The sequence below is a fragment of the Ptiloglossa arizonensis genome, chromosome 6 (genome assembly GCF_051014685.1).
Source record: "Ptiloglossa arizonensis isolate GNS036 chromosome 6, iyPtiAriz1_principal, whole genome shotgun sequence".
Taxonomy (NCBI): domain Eukaryota; kingdom Metazoa; phylum Arthropoda; class Insecta; order Hymenoptera; family Colletidae; genus Ptiloglossa; species Ptiloglossa arizonensis.
Window position 1 is genome coordinate 12,256,164 of NC_135053.1, and position 20,453 is coordinate 12,276,616.

General features: G+C 42.2%; 1 protein-coding gene across 2 annotated transcripts in view; it reads left to right on the forward strand.

The window, feature by feature from the left end:
• Nucleotides 1-20,453, forward strand: part of LOC143148143 (dipeptidase 1) — a 241,980-nt gene that overhangs the window by 208,749 nt on the left and 12,778 nt on the right. For both annotated transcript variants that reach the window (XM_076314105.1, XM_076314104.1), the window contains exon 2: nt 16,638-16,967. In XM_076314105.1, the coding sequence (XP_076170220.1) occupies nt 16,638-16,967 (330 nt within the window). The remainder of the gene's footprint in view (nt 1-16,637; nt 16,968-20,453) is intronic.

Genomic DNA, 20,453 nt, shown 5'->3' on the forward strand with positions numbered 1-20,453 from the left:
TCGCGATTAATAATAACCACAGCGTTCTTGATCGATCTGATTGTTTATTCTCGCCACTATTTAAACGTAATTGTACCCTTTGTAAACACGTTCTCTATCGACGCGTATTTTTCACGAGAACGCAATTTTTCAAAGTTCGAAACCCTTTGATCCCCCGATCGTAAATAAACCGTACGACAATCTGAATAAAAATTTATAAGAATGACGCGGAAGTCATTTCAATCTTCGTGTTAAGTGCACAAGTAAGAAAAAATGTACAACTTTATAAAAATTTCACAAATGAAATGAAACTGACACTGCAACGGCGGCATGGTTTGTGTTTCAAAATAACGAAAAAACTCGTGCCGCGTTCAAATTGTAACATTTTGAAACGATTTTCGTCGGTGCTCCATTCGAACGCGGGAATATAAAGTAAAATAACGACATCAAAAAAATATGTGAAAAGGAGAACGAATTTAATACCAATCTGGAGGAAAATATAGATATTTTTAGTTGAAACACGGAGCTTCGATTTCGTTCGTACGACAAATAAGGCAATACGAAGTATTTGATAACAATGGTTGACAAATTTATAATAGAACCGTGTCAAAACATATATTGCGCAGATAGCGGATTGAATTCCACGAAACGAGACGAAACTCGATAAACAAAAAAGGAATAAATAGAAGTACGAACGCTACCATATACACCAGAGACCGAAGTTTCTTTCCCGTGGATATTTTGCAACAATTGCAAAATATCGTCGCGTCGATCTTCTACGAAACAATATTCGAAAAATGATATTTCGTTCGTTCATAAAGTGCTCGAGTGTAAAATTAAAAAAACACGTATCGCTTGCTGTGTTCTCTGTACGAAATTCTAAAATAAAGATTTAAAATCGCAATACAGTATTTGTTTCCCGAAATCAACCAAATTTTTGATCGTTCGTTGTTCGAGAAAATTAAAAACATTCGGCCGAATAACCACGGTGGTGCGTGTTTTTTAATATCCGACGTATACTTTCACGTGGATGAAAATTTCCCTGCTATTTATTCGATACGAGGATCGCGAGATGTATTTACAGAGTGGGCCAAAATACACGGTGCACCAAAAAGAGAGTAATTGTTCGTGTAAAAGTGAATCGAAAACGTGGAATAAAATTTCTTCGTACCGGTCTTCGTTTTCGAGAATATCAATTTTAAAGAACGAATACGACTTGGCCAGTATGTCCAACCATTACGGATTATTTCTACTTCTACTTCTACTATTGATACTCGTGAGCCTTGGCGATGTTATGGTATTCGTTCTCCATCGATGTGACTATATTCTAATTGTAAAGAATGATTCAGAAATACATGTCCATACTTCAGAGGTTAAATCCACACACTAGAATAAATAAAAAATATTCTACAAACGCATCTTCTACGTACCTTAATTTTTGAGTTACGTACGATCGAAGAGAATGTTTGTAGTGTCCCTTAAGAGAATATTCCAGTAATCCGATTTCAAAAACTCAATCCTTTTCCTCTTTACACTTTGAACATTCTCTCCCTAGGAAACAAAGGTATATAGAACACACGTTCTTTACTCTTAGTGTCTAAATTCACCACCTGAAGCACGGACATATATTTCCGCATCGCACCGTATATCCAACTAATTAAAACCAATTAAAACGGACAATACCGTGTCAGCGTTGCGTCGACGCTCGTGTCACGGGACTGTATCGGATCACGAAACAAAAATATTATAGTTTTAAAGTCGTTTCACCGGTGCACTTTAACTCACGATTCGCGAAAGCAAATATTAAGATAATATTCTGGCGAAGCCAGATTTTATTTGTTATTTGTTACGGGGCGTCGTTTTTAAAATCCCCCCCGTATTTTCCGTACTGTGGTGGCGCTACTCACGTTCGCCACCAGAGGGAAACTAACCACCGACCGTTTCCCGCAAGTTCTCGTATCTGCTCCGATCGGTATATATACAGTCCCTTACCGATCTTCCAATGTCCCGGCGTATAAGGCAGGGCTTGCTAGGTTGTTTTACTGGTGAGTATACTTAACAGACCCGGGATGAAAAACGCTCTACCTTCTCCTTTCCCACCTTCGAAACCTTTAGGACCAAAGGTTGTTTTATTAATTTACGAGAACCCAGGATTCATCGTAGAGTTACTTAATATATACGGTAGTCTGTATAGAGTGAGTAGTAGTCAAGTAAGTAAAGTAAGATATTAGGTCCCTTACCGATCTTCCAATGTCCCGGCGTATAAGGTAGGGCCTGCTAGGTTGTTTTACTGGTGAGTCCACTAACAGACCCGGGATGAAAAACGCTCTACCTTCTCCTTTCCCACCTTCGAAACCTTTAGGACCAAAGGTTGTTTTATTAATTTACGAGAACCCAGGATTCATCGTAGAGTTACTTAACATACGGTAGTCTGTATAGAATGTGAGTAGTAGCCAAGTAAATAGAGTAAGATTTAGGGTCGTTGAATCCGAAAATTGTTTTCTAAGGGCTTGTATAAGGTATAACCCAGACCTAACCCACCTTCGACACCTTTAGGACCGCCAAAGTACCGTTTCCGTCTCCGTAACGCCGCGGTGTTACGTACTCGGACAAATTCGGTGTTCGGTTGCTCCGCGGATCGATTTGCATCGCGATCCGAATCCGATCTCTCTGTACGCGATAATAGAAAAACGAAACGCGACGAAGTGTCACGATTTTTCCATGGCCATGTCGAAACCCACCGACTGCGTTCGACACTCGAATTATACACGACGTAATAAATCGATTTCGAACCCCCCGCTAAATTACGTTCGCGAGAAAACGTTTCACCGTTCGTTCTTAGATTTTATCCTACGAAGACGGTAGTAACCGGTCGTTTCTATTTTCGCGACTGGAGCCGGTACGGTACATCTTCGTTCCACGGCGGGCATAACGGCCGAAAAATTCGCGCGTGCACGATAAATCGTCGTGTTTCGGGAACACACCGAATCATCGTTTCGTCCGTTTGACCCCGTCTTCACCTGCCCCGCTCCATACCTCCGTCCCCGGAGAAATTTCCATGAAATACTGTAGCCAGTCACGTAACGTGAATTGCGACCGGTTGGAATTTCCAATTCGCTTCCCTTATGCCCGAGCATTTACCCTTAGATTTCCACTTACTTGCATCCACTTTATCGACGAACTCGTCGACGGGACGCGATTCGATAATTTGAAAATATAGAGGACGAGAGAGGAAGTGGACGAGAAACGCGGACGAATAGGTGTCACGTAAAGGTGCGAGGTAACTTCCGCTTGCGTAATATCGCAGCGTCTACGACGCTTTGTCGCGTATCTTGCCTAATTCGTACCGAGCCGAAGAATTTATTCTTTATTCCCCCGACAATAAGAAATTCCGAAGATCGATCGTTCGTGGAATGTCGTGGAGCGAATTAACGAGAACGAATCACCCGTGATACCGATGTATCGTGTATATATGTACGTATTTATCCAAAGAAAAATCTGACTTTCTTTTCGTGGTTTTCTTCATCGAAGAAGATAAAGTTCTATTCTCCGCCGCGCTATCAATTTATACTTCCACCGTGGACAATTGTGTCGTTTCGAACCACGACGAAGATCGAAACTTCAAAATCGATGTATTCGACTGTTGGTGTCGTTCGACTCACGTATTTCAATCGTTACAATCGACGATGTCCGCCCGATGATCGTCACCGTTGGGGAGCACGCGAAAATAACTGAAAATCTTCGTTGTCGCGAGCTGCGCGTAGCGGGTAAGTGCTCCGAAGAGATAGAGGTTCACCTCTCCGTAGTGGTTGAAAATTTTTCAGCCGCGGACCCGCAACCATTGTACTTCGCACTTCGAAACCCGGCGCCACGGAATGGAGAAAAGAGCTCCCGCGGTAAATGACTCTTTTTTGCTCCCTGAAGTTCGACGGGACCGCGCCGCGAGGAAGACGAGAAGTCGCTTAAAAATAGGATTGCTTTTCAGGAATTTTTTACGGTCGCGCGCGGCAGTCGTGCAATTTCGAACATTACGAGGCCATTTCGTAACGAAGCACTTAGCTCCTCTTTCTCCCCTTTCTTTTCCTCTCTCTCTCTCTCTCTCTCTCTCTCTCTCTCTCTCTCTCTCTCTCTCTCTCTGTCTCTCTCTCTCTTTTCTTCTCGCGAATGGTACTCAATGTCCGCAAAGGGAGGTGCAACAATTACATTTCGACGCGAACGACCCTTTCGGTTTCTTTTCAAACGAACCGCGGTTAAAACGACCATCGAATGGGTTATGTGTGTGTTTTGTGAAAAATCGGAGTTACGCGACAAACTTTACGTTACTCGACGAACAAACGAGTGCCGGAATTATCGCGAGTGGAAGATTTTTTCTTTTTTTTGCGCGCGCGGTGAACACTCCGCGTGTGAACGCATTTCAAACCACTTTGAATTACGTAGAAGTATTTCAGATTCGACGATAGCAATAATTATTGTAGCTGAGGTAAAGTAATTTCGTGTATCAAAGTATAGCCCTACAGTAAATACACGACGAGATCGTACGATAAATTTGAAGAATTCAATTCCTAGTATTGTATAAATTATCTCTTAACATCCAAATGTTTCTCTTTTTTCTCTTCGATTAAAAATAATACGAATCAGAAGACGCCGTTCGAATCGTTCCAATTTGGAAGTTTCCATATTGGAATTTTCTTTCCAATATTTTGCGTCCTTTTCCTCTCACGTCTTCCTTTCCCAGACCATCTTTTGGTTGGGAATATATAAGAATATTTATACTTTATATATATTATTATATGTAATACTTTATATAAATATATAGAAGTTTTGAACTTGGATTTTTATCTCGTCAATCTCTTGGCAAGTTCGACCCGAATTGTAATTTATGTTAAGTTTCGATAAACCAAACTGGTATCGTAACAACCAGTTATGGTACCATTTCGTACAATTTCACACCTCGTTATTCATGGGTCGCGCAAGATTAATTTGACGGGTGACACGTATCATTTATCACGTCGTGAGAGATACATTTGATCCAATCGAGCCGGATTTGGCAGAAAACTATTTTCGTACTTTCACGAGGAAAATTCGTCGTTCGTAAGGAGTTTAAGAGCTTTCCGCGACTCTTGCCGGCTGAGAAACATCGAACCAACGGAGGAAGATTGCACGAATGGTGCCAACTCGCGGCGAATACCATTCGCAGAATTTCTTCAGGATGTGAACCGCTGTTTAGTGGGTTACAGTTGTAAAATATACCGTAAACTATAAACTAGTGTACTGTAAACTCTACCTACAGAGTATTATATTAATTCTTTATATATATAGAAATCTTGAACTTGGATCTATAGAGTATTATATTAATACTTTATGTATATAGAAGTCTTGAACTTGGATCTATAGAGTATTATATTAATACTTTATATACATAGAAATCTTGAACTTGGATCTATAGAGTATTATATTAATACTTTATATACATAGAAATCTTGAACTTGGATCTATAGAGTATTATATTAATACTTTATATACATAGAAATCTTGAACTTGGATCTATAGAGTATTATATCAATACTTTATATATATATAGAAGTCTTGAACCTGGATTTTTATGTCTGAGATATATATTTATTATATTTGTTTACTTCTATATATAATAGTAACGGTAGTAGCAGTCTAAAAATGGTTGCAATAGTAATGGTAGTATCGCACGAAAAATGTGGTACTGCGAGTAAGTAGAAAGTGTCGAGCAATTCTACTTTGCGAAGACCATCTACAATGTTCGACCCAATACGATCGCACAAAAGGTTTTCCTTCTTCCGCAGAATAAAAGCAGTAGAAACAATTTCGTATCCTGTCGGGAAATCGAAGAGATTTTTAACTGTATTATAAACATTATATTCGCACTTAAATATACTTTTGTACTAATTATGAAAGACATCGGGCTAACGATATTGTATATTCGCTAATGGTAACCGGTAACGAAATAATTTTACAAACCACGGAAATACAAGATGGCCACTGAAAGACCGAACGATACAGAAAAAATATAAATCTTACAAACACACGTTTTCTTAATTTTGTATTATTCCATTCGAAAATATAGTTAACGAAATTTTCAAATTACCATCAAATAAAAAAGATTGAAAACGAACAAGTTATGTCTCTTTCGAACCCTTCGATCTTTCCGTAACCATCCTGTACTTTCCACCTCGCGGAGCTCACTTTGGTAAATACCCCCGAAAAATAAAACAAACTAAGCACAAGTCTTCCATCGTATCCATTATTCTACTTACCATCGATCAGTCAATGTCCACGAGGCTGTTACAAAGACACGACACGCGATAAATATTCGAATATTAATACTATATTTTCGACATCTCCGTAACTGACTCGTTGTTGCACGAAGAGTCGACCCTCTTGTCCGATCGTCTGGACTCGATCGTACTCTCCGCATAATCGAATCGTTCCCCGAAATATTACGTGCAAATTTGAAACATCGAATCGAATGGAAGTTTCGATCGCGTTGTTTCGTTCGTGTCTCGCGTACATTTCAATCGAGACTTCGCGCGATCCGTGGAATTGCCTTATCAATTATTAAAAGAACAATAGGAGGTCGCGCGAACAGGATCGGAATATTGCATAAACGCGATCGGTGACCCGTGAACTCTCTTTTGCCGATACACACGACCGATATCCACCCTCGAATGACTGGAAGCTCGAGAAAGAGACTCGCTAACGGTAGAACGACGAAGTTGTTATTTCCAGCGAGCTGGCAATTTCAACGCGATAATTCGATCCTTCCTGACCGCCATTAAAACACCGATTAAGCGTTCCCAGCTCGGGATAAACGATATTTAAACTCGATACTCGGCGTCGGTTCCCTCAAGTTACTCGAAACTATCGGCGAAACCGCGTCAAAGTGAAAATGTACCGCTCTCTGTTGAGAGTGAGAGGGAGGGGTTAAAAAGTCGGATTCAATTTCTGGAAGCCAATCGCTTCTTGCGCGAATAACCGATGAAATACTGGGGGAAAAAAGAGAGGGTTGTTGACGTGCAAATTAATTGCCCCTTTTTTAGATCGGATTCTTCGCATTCTACGCTTCTACCCTCCACGTGGCTAACTCCGAGTCGTTTAACGAGTGATTTCAACGAAAAATTGTACAGTGTTGATCTGTGAGAATTGTAGAATTGTATCGGGAACGGTTGATATTTTAAGTAAATTGTCACTCGTTAATTTTTAGGAAAACTATTTCGATAATAATGGTTTATTTACAAGCTTAAGAGGTCGTTTGTGCAAATAGATTCAAACGAAAAGATACAGAAGGATACAGATATATACGAAAAATACAAAAGTAAAGTTATTTTTATATGTAGAAACCAAGAGAGAAAAAGAGAATTAACGTTTAACAAAAATTTCTGAACAATAATGAATTGTCTCTAATTCTTATAATCCGGAATGTAGACGAAGTGAAAAGATACACGTTTGGAACGACTTTAAACCATTACGAACAAATATTTTGAGCGCTCTCTTCTTTTCGCAAACATTCGAAACGGATGAATTTTAGTTATCAGAAACACCTTCTTCGAATAATAATGAAATAACAATGTAAGGAAGGAAAAATACTCCTCAAAATCTTGTGTTTTTGTAATGCAATTTTTCCAAGTTGTCTCGCGTACCAGCTTCTTGCAAAATCCTGCACAAGTACACGCCCACACGTGTTCCTATAAAACCGTGCAAATCCTCTTAAAAACGATCTACTCTTTTCCCTTAAACCTATGCCCGGGATCGCTTAAGAAATTGCACGATATTGTAACCGTGTGGTGTCGTGAAACTTTGTAGCTGAGCCCAAAGTACAGATTTAGAACAAAATAAAATCCAAGTGCGCTGCTCTTCGACCAAATTTATTTAAACCCTCGTTTAAATTTCGAAGAATCTACGTAGCTTCGCAAGAATATATACACACGGAGATACGTGCTTCCTCGTAACGAATGGGTGATAATATAAATTTGCAAAAGAGACCTCGGTCGAAAATGTGCCCCGCGGTGGCAAAGAATCTTGAAACTTTAAGTAAAATTTATATTCTGAAATTTTAATATTTCCGACTCTTTCGACGTTTCAAATTCGTTTTAAAAAAAGAACCATAATTTTCTACAAAATTAAATACACTGTGCAAAGGAAAACCTTGTATAATATTTTATTAACACTTACTTCATACACGTTTCAGATTAACTTTGAGAAAAAACCATTTTTTCTTTTAGAGAATTGTACATATTGATTAGAACTACTAAAAACACTAATATTTTAACACTTGCCAATATTTTTGTAGAATTTTAAATTTTCGATGCATTTCACTAGTCTCGGAAAGGAATCATTTTTCTAAGAAATTCCAAGCATTGTGTAAATGGAGACAATTGTCGATATTAAAAGAAAAAAGCACCTTTCTCGACACAAAGAACGAGTTATCGTTAAAATCATCTTTCGTGAAGAAACCATAACGAAACGAAACGAAAAGGAAAGAATATGGAATAGATTCTGGCAGTTTGCGAGCGTCTCCTTTTACCACGGGATTTACAGCAGTTCAGAATTCACTGTAAGCAACGCTGTGAAGTCTGCGCCAGCGTTTTCAACATTTTCGGCAGCTTACAGTTTGAAGACAAAGTCCACAAAATTTTCGTCGGAACTCCCACGACCGTCTATTTTTCCGGAAACCTGTGAGGAAAATACGAAATGTCGTCAAACGTTAGTCGTGCTTGCACTCTTATGTGCAAAGTTTCGAGTCAGTGGTGCATCATTGGTGAACTAGAAATATTAGGGAAAAATCGAATGAAACGTAAGCGTTCGAGTTTCGAACTCTGTATTTGCTAATGAGATTATTTAATCCTCTGCAGAATCGAGATCTCGAAAATCTCAGAATCGAAGACTCCGTGTAGATAAAATTAAGTAGAAAAATTTAGTACACTTTTGAAGTACTGAATCCACTTGGAAAATATGCTAATTTTAAAAGAGTTGGTATTTCCAGGTGGCGAATTACAGTATGCAAAACCGCTAACAAAAAAATTCTGAAAGTATAAATTTTCGATGAATCTCGACAACTCGTAATTTCAAGAATCATAAATCCGAGGAGCCTCGCGTAGGTAAAATTAAATTCGTAAAATCTTGAGGAACTCGTAAAAAATTGAGTATACTTTTTGGGAGGCACCGTATCCGCTCATAAAAATGCTAATTTTAAAAGATTCGGTGTTTCCAGGTGGTGTAATACAGTGCGTAAAAACCGCTGACCGAAGAGTTCTAAAAATATGATTTTTCCGAAAAACTCGAATACTCGCGATCTCGAGAATTTTAAACCCGAGAACACCCCGTACATAAAATTGAATTCGTATGATTTCGAACATCTTTCAACGACAAAACAGTTCCATGGAGCGTTACAAAACCGGTAAAAAATATGTATCGCTGACCAAATTTCAAAAGTAAATATTTCCCGGAGGCTCGTAATCTGAAAAATAATATTTCTCGAAGGTTCGTGATCTCAAAAATCGGAAAACCGAAGACTCCGTGTATAAAAGTGTTGGAACGAATCCAACAATGATGTCAAGCGTGCCAGACGTCGTTATCCAATGGCTGATGTTAGTTTTTAAAGACTGCCATTCCACGGTCAAAGGTTTGCCTATTTTCTTTTAGGTTTTTCAGTTCCAAGCCAAGAGTCGTGAAGGACACACGATACTACGTTGCATTACTATACATTTCTTTATATTTTTGATTTTACATTTTCCTATTTACAAGTCATTATAATACTGAATACATGAAATCCTTGTGTATTTTAATAAACATATTTACTGATCAATTTCTTAATTATAAATTAATACTTACACAATATCTAGATAACAGCAAGTAACGTGACTATGGTACAACTCTATACAACGTTTCACGACTCTCGACTCGACACTGCTTTTCCCTCCAAAAAAGAAACGACCCTTTTTCCCCCACTCCCGCCACTCACTTTCTTGCACTCTCTTGTCGACTCCCGCTTTCTCTTTCATCGACCTCTTCACGATCCTTAGAACCACCTTTCCTTAAAGCCACGTTTCCCTAAACCTACTCTGTCCTAAAATTACCACACCACGTATTATGTAATTTGAATGAACAACAAAGACACTTACGAAACACCTCGATTCTAAAACACTCGGTGTATCGAGTTACAGCCGAATTACGGTTGCGATGGCTCGGTAATAATTCGTTTCAGTGTTGCGTTACGGGATGACATAGTTTCCAGGCCCTACGAACGACAAAATGGTCCCATCGAGGGGTCGTCTCGCGCGACAAGGCAAAATATGTAAAAACGGGACGCGTAAAATTCGCGACTGATCAAAATTTCAAGCATAGGCGACGGTTCTGTCGCGCGCACACGTCGGCATAAAGCGCGCTTAGAGGGTGAAACAAAAATACAAGCCCCTACCTCAGCCCGGGGCGGGAAAATATATATCTCTGCGCTCCCGTGGCGCGATGTCGTTCTCACCCCCCACCCCCCACCCACGTATTTCGGAGTGAGCTGTCCCGAACAGCGTAGTGATAAATTCAAAGGTTGTGGGCAGGTGGGGGAGGAGGAAGAGGAGGAGGCACGCGTTAAATCCCGGCGTTTATTCGAAGTAACGATATAAGTGGACCTTGAAGAAACGATCGGAATCTAAATTGCCAGGGGAGAGAAATGGTCTTTAGCGACTTAGATCGGTTTGTAACTGCCCCATTGCGGTTCCGTCGTAACGTGCTTCCGGTACGGGGCATCGATCGACCCCCACGAAGATCGATAGACCGGCTCTCGTGGCCTCCGCCGGCGACTTTCTTCGAGCACATTCTTTTAATACGATTTTTTATTACGGTAGACGTTTGGATGCCGGCCAGTTCGTGGCAACCCCTGCCGACAGCGTTCATCGTCGAGCCCCCCGTTCCCCTTTGAGACCCCTTGCTGCTGCTTTCAACGAGTCTCGTTCCCCGTTCCCCGCCTCGGACTCGCTAAAGGGGTGTATAACTTTATATCGGTGAAAGAAGCTACGAGAGAATATTCAAGAACAACTATTCTGTGGATTAATCGCATTTTTGGTTCATTGGAAGGGGGACACGTTGTAGATTGTTTTGAAAAATTCTTGTAATTGTGCGCGAGCAAACATGGCCGTGAGTGAGGCTGCGAAAGGGTGTAGTTGTCGAGTCACGAATGATTCGAGTGGACGATTCCTCTTCTTTACCGGTTCGACTTGTACGATCAGTGCCTACGTCTCGCGCGGTTTACCTTAGTTCAGGATCTTACGAAAAACACCTGAACGTTAATCGGTCGATCGATTCCTCCGCGCTCGAAACGCGTTCGATCGTGAGAGATTTGTCGCCGTCGTCCCGATATTGGAGCATTTTTTTTTTACGAGGCGGGTGTTGATCGAGAGCCTCGCACGAGCCTGGAATTCATTTCGGGGAATCCCCGATCCCAACGGGGGAACTTTGATTAAATTCTATTTATGTTTCGCGCACAGCCAACGTGGCAATTTTTTACTGGCTCGGCCGCGTCCGATATGGTTTTTCGGCCGTTGCGGATCGAAAGACGGGTAAATGGGTTTCCGTGAGGGGCGAGGTGGGGAGGGGTGGGGACGAAATTCGTTCTACGAGACCCGCGGATGAAATTTCGTCGGCATTTTGTACAGACGGACGTGGGAAGTTTGCAGCTTCGACGAACGCTTTCCGGTCCACGGGTCCGTGAAACACGATACAGGCGACATAGAACTTGCGCGAGACGATACGGGCGATCCCCCCGCCTCCCCGAAATCGTGAAATCGTGGAACACGATGACACCAGACCGTGCCCGAGTCGTGGAACCGGGTACAGGCGACGCGGAGGGATCGTGAAACGCGGTACAGGTGATCCTGGATACGTGACGTACGATAGAAGTGACACTGAACGCGCGAAACACGATTTCACGATGATCTTAGATTTACGGAATTTGAAGGAATCGTGAAACACGGTACAGATGATATCGAAGCTCGTGAAACACGGTACAGATGATATCGAAGGTCGTGAAACACGGTACAGATGATATCGAAGGTCGTGAAACACGGTACAGATGATATAGAAGGTCGTGAAACCCGATATAAACGATCCCGGGGTCGTGGAACACGACGACCTGCGCGAGACTTGGATCGTGAAACCCGACGCAAACAACACTGGAATCGTCGAACTCGACACGAACGACATTGACAATTTGGAACGATCGCGAAATCGTAGAACACGATGTAGGTGACTCTGGATTCGTGAAATGTGACGTAGGCGACCCTGGACTTGCGAAATATGGAGTAGGTGACATTGCGCTTTTGAAACACGTTGCAAGCAACCCCGAACTTGTGAAACACGATGCAGGCGATTCTAAATATGTGAAACACGAGGCACGGAATTCTGAACACGCGAAACACGAGGTAGGGAATTCTGAACACTTGAAACACGAGGTAGGCAATTCTGAACATGTGAATCAGGAGGTAGGCAGTCCTAAACTCGTGAAACACGATGTAGCCAACCCTGAACTTGTGAAACACGATCTAGGCGGCTCTGAACTCGTAAAACTGTCATCTATATCAGCTTCCGTGGATCTTCCCTCTGTTGCAATCTTCCACATATTACAATATTCTCGTACCATTTGAAACGTATACTTTCTCAAGTACCGAGTACTTACTCGTAAGTGTTACTCCCTTTTCCAAATTCCCCGATATCAACAATACGATACGAGAATAACGTCGTAGTATTTCGCGTTGGTAACCTTCGCGTTAATATTTCTGGATTCTCGTCAATGATCCAAAAATCTCTACGATTCGAGAACCCAAATACCCGTGTCGCGATACCGATACACAACCGAAAGTAAACTCTCTACGTTGATCGTCGAGGAGAATGCCAATGGAACGTCACACTCCGATGACATTTCATCGATTTTCGATAGCGATGCGCTTTAAGAAAGGCGCTCTGTAAGCTACTTACAGAGAAATTGAATCCCGAAACAGTTATCACGATGTCGCAGCCTTTCCTTCAAAATGTTCAACGAAGCTTCATTGTAATTTAAAGTCCTCCACGGTTCGAGATCTTGCCAGGAAACATTCTTTCGGGAAACACTTTGTCGAACTCTCCTCAAAAACGAACGTTTCCCCCCAATTATGGTATCTCCCTCCGCGAAGACTCTTTTCCTCGGTCTGATCTGCCATCTGATCGAGGAAATATTATTGCTAGTGAATCTATCGTCTCGAATTACAAAGAAACATTCTTTCGGGAAACACTTTGTCGAGTTCTCCTCGAAAACGAACCGTTCCCCCAATTATAATATCTCTCTCTCCGCAAAGACACTTTTTCCTCGTCAAACTTCCAATCGGATCAAATAAAGATTATAGTTACTCCGGGTCTATCGTCTCGAATCGATTCGAAATTGTTGGAACGTCCCCTCGAGCCTCGAAAACAGAACGAGATCAAATTTTTACCGCCACGGATATTCCCGTTGGAATCCAGGAATTTCGGGAGTCCCCGTTCTCGTGGTTTCGTTCGAGAGTTAGTAGAAAATCACGTGTTGAATCAGACGCACCGATGTTAGCGCAGTTCAACGGGCAAGTAGCGTGGATCGACGTTTAGTCAGACAGTGGATACAGCCGAACGACGTTGTTCGCCGCTTCGGTGATTCTTGTTTTTTCGTGCACTGTACCGTGTCGGTTCACCTTGTGTACAAATCGACCGACCCCGCGCGATCAACGTTTTCCATTCCGAAATCCGAACGGTTTCAATTCGTCCAATATCGGCTGTTCTTCGACCGTTGAATATTTTCTTTCCCTCCAACGGAAAAGTAGAACGTTGCACGGTATTTTCTCGAGGACTTGTTTACGTCGACGAGACATTTGGTCTTTGAAAATATTTTGCGCACAGAGTCAAATTGCACGTTCATTGGTATTATCGTTCTATGCACTTCCTCGCTATTGGAAGGTTATTGAAATTGCGCGACAAAGTTACACCGATGAGAATCTCGTACGCAACGCTTACTTTCGCGATTGTAATTACGATATTTTAAGAAAAATACAAAAAAAATAAATTTAATATTCTATCCTCGAATTTTTCGCAACATTCTTGAGAATGATTTTGCACAGTGTATCGTATTCGTTACTTTTCCTTGAAAAATGTCACCCTTGTTCAAGAGATTTGTATATAAAAAGTTCTAAATGTTTCTTGAAAAGTATTCCCCCTGTTCAAGAGATTTGTATATAAGAAATTTTAAATATTTCTTGAAAAATATTCCCCCTGTTCAAGTGGTTCGTATATAAAAAATTCTAAATGTTTCTCGAAATATACTCCCCCTGTTCGAAGCGTGCGTACAGTATAAAAAATCGTAAATGTTTCTTCGAAGCTGGCTCGATCTCTGTTTGCTCACTGTTCTCAAGTGGTACGTTCTCAAACATCGGAGATTTCCAACGCTGCGAGTCCACGTTTCTCCGAGGTTTACCTTTCCGGATAATTCGAAAGACCGAAGGTTCGTTGTGCTCGAGGAAAACGGTTGAAAACCCCGATGAAAGAATCCGTTAATGGACGTTCGCGTGTGAAACGTAGGTCGGTGAGGCCCTCCTATCCTCGTCCAAATTGCCGTTTAATTCGTCGATTTGATTCGAACGGATTTTCCTCGAAGGATCGCCTCGAAGGAGGGAAGTTTGTCTTTCGCGTGGCACGAGTTCGACAACCGATCTCCTTTTTTAATCAAGCTGTCCACCGATCGATCCGCTCGTCTGGAAACGATCCGTCGTTCTGACGAATTGCCACCGACGCGGCGACGTAATCTCGTTCTCCACGGGCAAGAACGCGAGCATGAAAACGCAATCGACGCCACGAGATAACAAGGCTGCGTTTCGAAACGTAGAAAATCCAACGGAAATTAGATACAATCGCCGAGTAACGATTTCATAGATTTTTGTAGAAATAATCTTCGTTGAAAGACTACACGTCACTGACCAAAAATACACAAAATTATCAATGAATTATCACTCGGTTTACCAACGAGTTTGATTTGCACACGATCAATATAACAAAGTACAAAGTATTGGGTTGTTCGAAAAGTCACTTCGTTCTCCAAAATGGAGAATATACAATTTAATAAAATGTTTCATACACTCTAAAAAAATCGTGTTTCATTTTCACCAACAAAAAAAAACGAAATAACTTTCCGAACAACCCAATATAGTAAGTGTCTAAATAAAACTATCTAAGAATACATAAAAACATATCAAAGATTGCCCATTGGCAATTTGAACTTTCGAAGAGACACTTCCGATATCGATTTTCGAGTATACTTTCGTCGTGAATTTTCATGTTCAAGGTCATCTCGAGGTTACGATATTAATTTCATACCGTACCAAAGAAAGTAAAGTTCTCTCTCTCTGTCTCGAATTGCAATTTGACGAAACGATCGCGTCGAGTCGGATCAGGTCGAAGATAAAACGACTTGCGTTTCGGTAGAACGCGACTCGTAGAAGCGGAGATAATCAGAACGGAAATAAAACGATTCCGTTTTCGTCGCCGACTTTTCCAACGCGCTTTGAAAACCGAGCGGCTGCCTTCGACGGAACAACCGTGCCTCGAAAGGTATTCGTTGCGCTCCTTTGACAGCCATCGTAAACTATTCAGTACCCCCGCCCTCGTTGTCCCGTTCCCGCGATGACAGTCGTCGTACCGGCGACATTTGCAACTCACAGGACGAGACAGTAAATTATTTGCGGACGAGAGCGTCAAAGCTTTGGCTGCCAGAGTCCGTGCTGGTCCCTCTTCCTTTCTGGAGGAGAACACGGACGACATCCTGGGATTAACGCGAAAAGGATTATTATCGGTCTACCCTCCCCCAACACCTTTCGAGTGCCTCTCTCTCTCTCTCTCTCTGCGAGTGTAATAACACGAAAGCGACTTATTTTCCCCTGCCCCGTTCCTCCCGACGTTGCCCTTTGAAAATCATCGTCGACGAGGACGCGTCGTTACGAAACAGTTCCCAACGACGTCATCGCGCTTAACCAGCCATTACACCGTACCACCGACTCGACGAAGTTCACAGCCTGGCCAAGATTTCGGATAACCGGATCTCTGAACGAAGGAAGTTGTTGCCAAGCTGCTCGACGGTAACGTAATCTCTGTGTAACCGAGGCTTCGATGAACCACGGTTGTTAGGTCACGTTTTCGGACGCACTTTAGCCTAGTCTACGTTCGAGTACGTGTTTTCGACGATCGGAGTTAACTGTAATTGATCTCGTAGATATTCTTCAACCTCGAGGGTGATAGAATGTACGCACGATGTGTCCTTTAACTCTTATTCAAGGATTTCAAGTTTACTTTTTAGTGAAAATTTACTGATATATAATCAGGGTAATAGGATAACGAGACGATTTGGACCCAGTAAGTAAAAGTGCCATGGTAATAATCCAATATGCGATTATTTACGTGATATAGCTGTCATGAAGATCCTTAAATGTTTAAACTTGGAACTTAGACCACCTTGTATCTATCTCTGTTACTTCAAATACTGTTCTACCGTAGTTGAAAAAATAATCTGTCCATTTATTTATCTTTGTTTTCACTTCAAACGATAAAGCGATCGATTATCGACTAATTCTGAACGACTAATGTTTCAGTGTGGCGGTCAGAGTGGTGTCTGGATAGCAAGCGTTATTATACTGTCAATTGGCACCTGGGTTGACAAAGTCGGGCCACGACCAGCCGATGGCGAGACTGCACACTTAACATCGCCGAGGGAAAGGTTGGAGACCGTGCGACAGGTTCTTTCCGAGGTACCTTTGATCGACGGGCACAATGACCTACCCTGGAACATTAGAAACTTCGTCCACAATCAACTGGCTGAGTTCGACTTCGACAAGGATCTACGACAAGTCGCACCTTGGAGCAAGAGCGCGTGGAGTCAGACCGACCTGGTCAGACTTCGACAGGGCATGGTCGGTGGTCAGGTAAATATCGAACGATTATTGGAGTCTTTTTACACAAGCTGTTTTGACTCTTTGGGGTATAGCGGGTTAACCCTGGTCAGACCGACCTGGTCAGACTTCGACAGGGCATTGTCGGTGGTCAGGTAAATATCGAGCGATTATTGGAGTCTTTTTACACAAGCTGCTTTGATTCTTTGGAGTATAGCGGGTTAACCCTTTGCACTCGAAGCTTTTCTGCTACCAGAAACTAGCACCTCGATGAAATGCTTCAAATCGTGTAATTAATTTAAAACATTTTCATTTCAACATTTCATGTACGTATGTTTACATCTTACAAGAAAGGAGTAACTGAATTTTAATTTCAATACCAAACCACGATGGTTTTCCGAATTGGAGAAAGTACACCGAATTAAGTGGCGATCGAGGATCGCCTCTCGAATGAAAAGAGTTAAAAAGTGTCTCACCGTGCGCGTTAGAGATTCGAAAGGACATGTGCTTCGTCCTCAGCGGATTACGTCAGCGAGTCTTGGGAAACGACCAGATGGTTGTCGAATCGCGGCGCTATGTAAATAATTTTAGACACGATATTATCCCGCTAGTGTTTAGGTACGATATTGTCCCTCGACCGGGACCGTAGTTTAATTTATGAGTCCCAAAATCGACGCTGGACACCCACAGCGTCGAGTTTTCCCAGACTAGCGACTTCACTTGTTCTTTCCTTGGTGACAAAGGTAACGTCTTCGGAAAAGAACAAGACGAAGTCGAGGCCAATTTTAGCCCAATTTACAATTTTGAAATCGTGACTCCACTCTGAACGAGACTTCGTCACCCATTCGAACGAGATCAGAACTGGATACAACAGCACGATCGCGCAAGAGATCGTATAACATTGTACGACTTTTTAACATTACGATCGCACCAAAATCTTCTACCGTAGATAAACTACAGTTGTAGTTATTTACCTAGCCGGTTCGTCTTCATTTACAATTATTGCTTCAAAACCTCTCCAACGCCATTATTTATCGTTGGAGATGTGGTCTTTGGATAAACGCACACGGTGCAATTTTTATTGGAACCCGTGCGAAGACAAAGCAACATCTACCTTTTGAATATCTTGGCGCACACGGTGAAATATTTTTCAATACCACCGTAAAAGAGTAAAGTAGTCCAAGTATCACGGTGAGATTGCTGATCTCACCTCGTAATTGAATATCCAATTGATCTAGTGTTTAATTTTACTCGCTTTGCATCGTCTTACGTGTGCAACAACCGTGCCTCGAAGAGTTAAGCAGAAAACGATAAACAAGAAAAAAAATCGGTCGAAACATATTACGGTAGTCTCCATAGTTAGTCTCCATAGTGACTATTCGAATGTATCAGAGACAGAACAGGTAGGAGATATTTTGCATCGCAAAAACATCCCAACATTGACTACTCGATCACGCGGCTGACCAGAGACGAGGATCACTCCCTGTAGAGTGACGAGAATTCTCATCTCTAAAGTAATCACGTGATTACCAACAACTGATATTTTACCCAATAGTTCATTCTTCGCGGTGTCTATCAATTCGAAACGTAAAAAAGGATCAAGATACGAGTTCCCGATCGCGTTTCGTTAAAGGGCGGTGCGGTTCGTTTGAAAATTCACGAGGTTCGAACTTGATGCAAAAAGTAATTAATCAAGGTCGTCGGTCGTGTTCGGTCCTCGATAACGTTCCGGAATAGTCCGACGGAGTAACGTTACTCGTTCGAGACAGGTCGAATGCATCGATTATCGTCATGAGCCACGGTAACTCGTCACGTTCGACCCCGAGCACGTACACGGTGTCCGAAACGTGTGCAACCAAATTTATACAGCGCGTTCGGTGAACGTGGTAAAAAGGCGAATCACCGCGCGTAAACCGTAAAACGCCTCGTTCTCCGTACAATTGTTTCCGGAAAAAGAACACTTTCGTCGACGAATCGTCGATTTCACGGCACTTACGTACAGACGTACCCGTGTAACGTTTCCACGGGTCACGTTCCCGACCATTCCCGTACACGAACCGCTCGATATTATTAATGCAAAATCTTCCGATAAATTCGATCCACCTTAACCGTATTTCTCGAGCACCCTGTGTACACGCGCACACGTACACGCGCCCGTATCCACGATCGTGTTTGCACGCCTACGTAACCGGCGGGTTAAGGAAAATTAAAGGAAAAATATTTTCATGGCACGTTCGCGCATATTTCACGCGAAAGTTAAGAAATTACGCGGAAGAAGGTAAAGTAAAGAGCAAAATAACAAAACTGCCGTAACGAAGTCAGCTCGCCGGCCATGTAATTCACTTAGCTTTTTATTTAGCCAACTAGAAGGAACGGTGTAATTAATTTGGGACTTCTTTGTGGCTACGCGCAATTTCTCCGAGCCGGCTCAAGGCAAAGAGCTTTTTCGAACTTCTTTGCACGCCACGCGTGCAGATTAAGGAACGAAACGAGAACACGTAGGTGCCGTACGGAACCTACGTACCCAGAGACCCGGTTGCGCGTTCGGGTTTAATCCGCGCGGACTCTGCTCGGTAATTTCGTTAATCGTTTTATATCGATTACAGAAAAGGGAGGGACAGAGGACACGGCCGCCCTATTCTACACAACGTAAATATCGGTTTCGTCCTGTGTTCTACGCGCAACCCTTTTGCCCCGTGAAATACTGGAAACTGATGCCGGAACGGAAATTACAATAGTTGGGGGATCGTTAAGGGGATATTTTCCGTAACGAAAAAACGAATTTCAACCGCAAAGAAAAATCCACCTCTGTTACGCATGATCACGTGCTAAAGGAAACCCGTGAAAATATTTTTCCCCCAATCGACGATTTCGAAACGCGACTTTGTATTGTTCTTATTCCGCGTTTTACCGACCGAGTGTCGCGCAATATTCGAGAAGATAACAAGGTGTGTTGCGCGTTCCCACTCGTCTAATTAAATTTGCCCGAGCAAAGTAAAAATAGTGCGTGCTCGCTGCTAGAATACAGTATTTATACTAGAAGTGAATTTATACGAGACTCGTCCGAGACAAGTATCTGCTACTCACAGTTGGAAAGAAAGCGAGTGGGATGGTACAGGGGTAAGGGGATCGCTCGCTCCGCCCATCCCCACCACGCAACAGTAGTAAGCAGCAACAGATGCGACCGCTTTAGCCAATAGCGCGCCACGACTGAAACTGTGCGTCTTTAGAGGCGGAACTAAGCTACTGCGAACAATCAGACTCTCGTTCCTCAGTCTTCTTTCTAGCTCTGAGTATACAAGGTGATTCTGAAATATCTATACTTCAGGGAATGAGTCTACGCACTAAACTAAGTAAAAGGTATCCTATCTGCGAGAAAGGAGACGAAACGAATTCGAAACTATTCGTGAAACTTTAAATATTTTCTTCGATCGTTAATTCTCCACTTGAAGTATGGACATGTTTTTCGGAGTCATCCTCTATAGTTAGAATATTGCTAGATCGATGGAAAAAGAATAC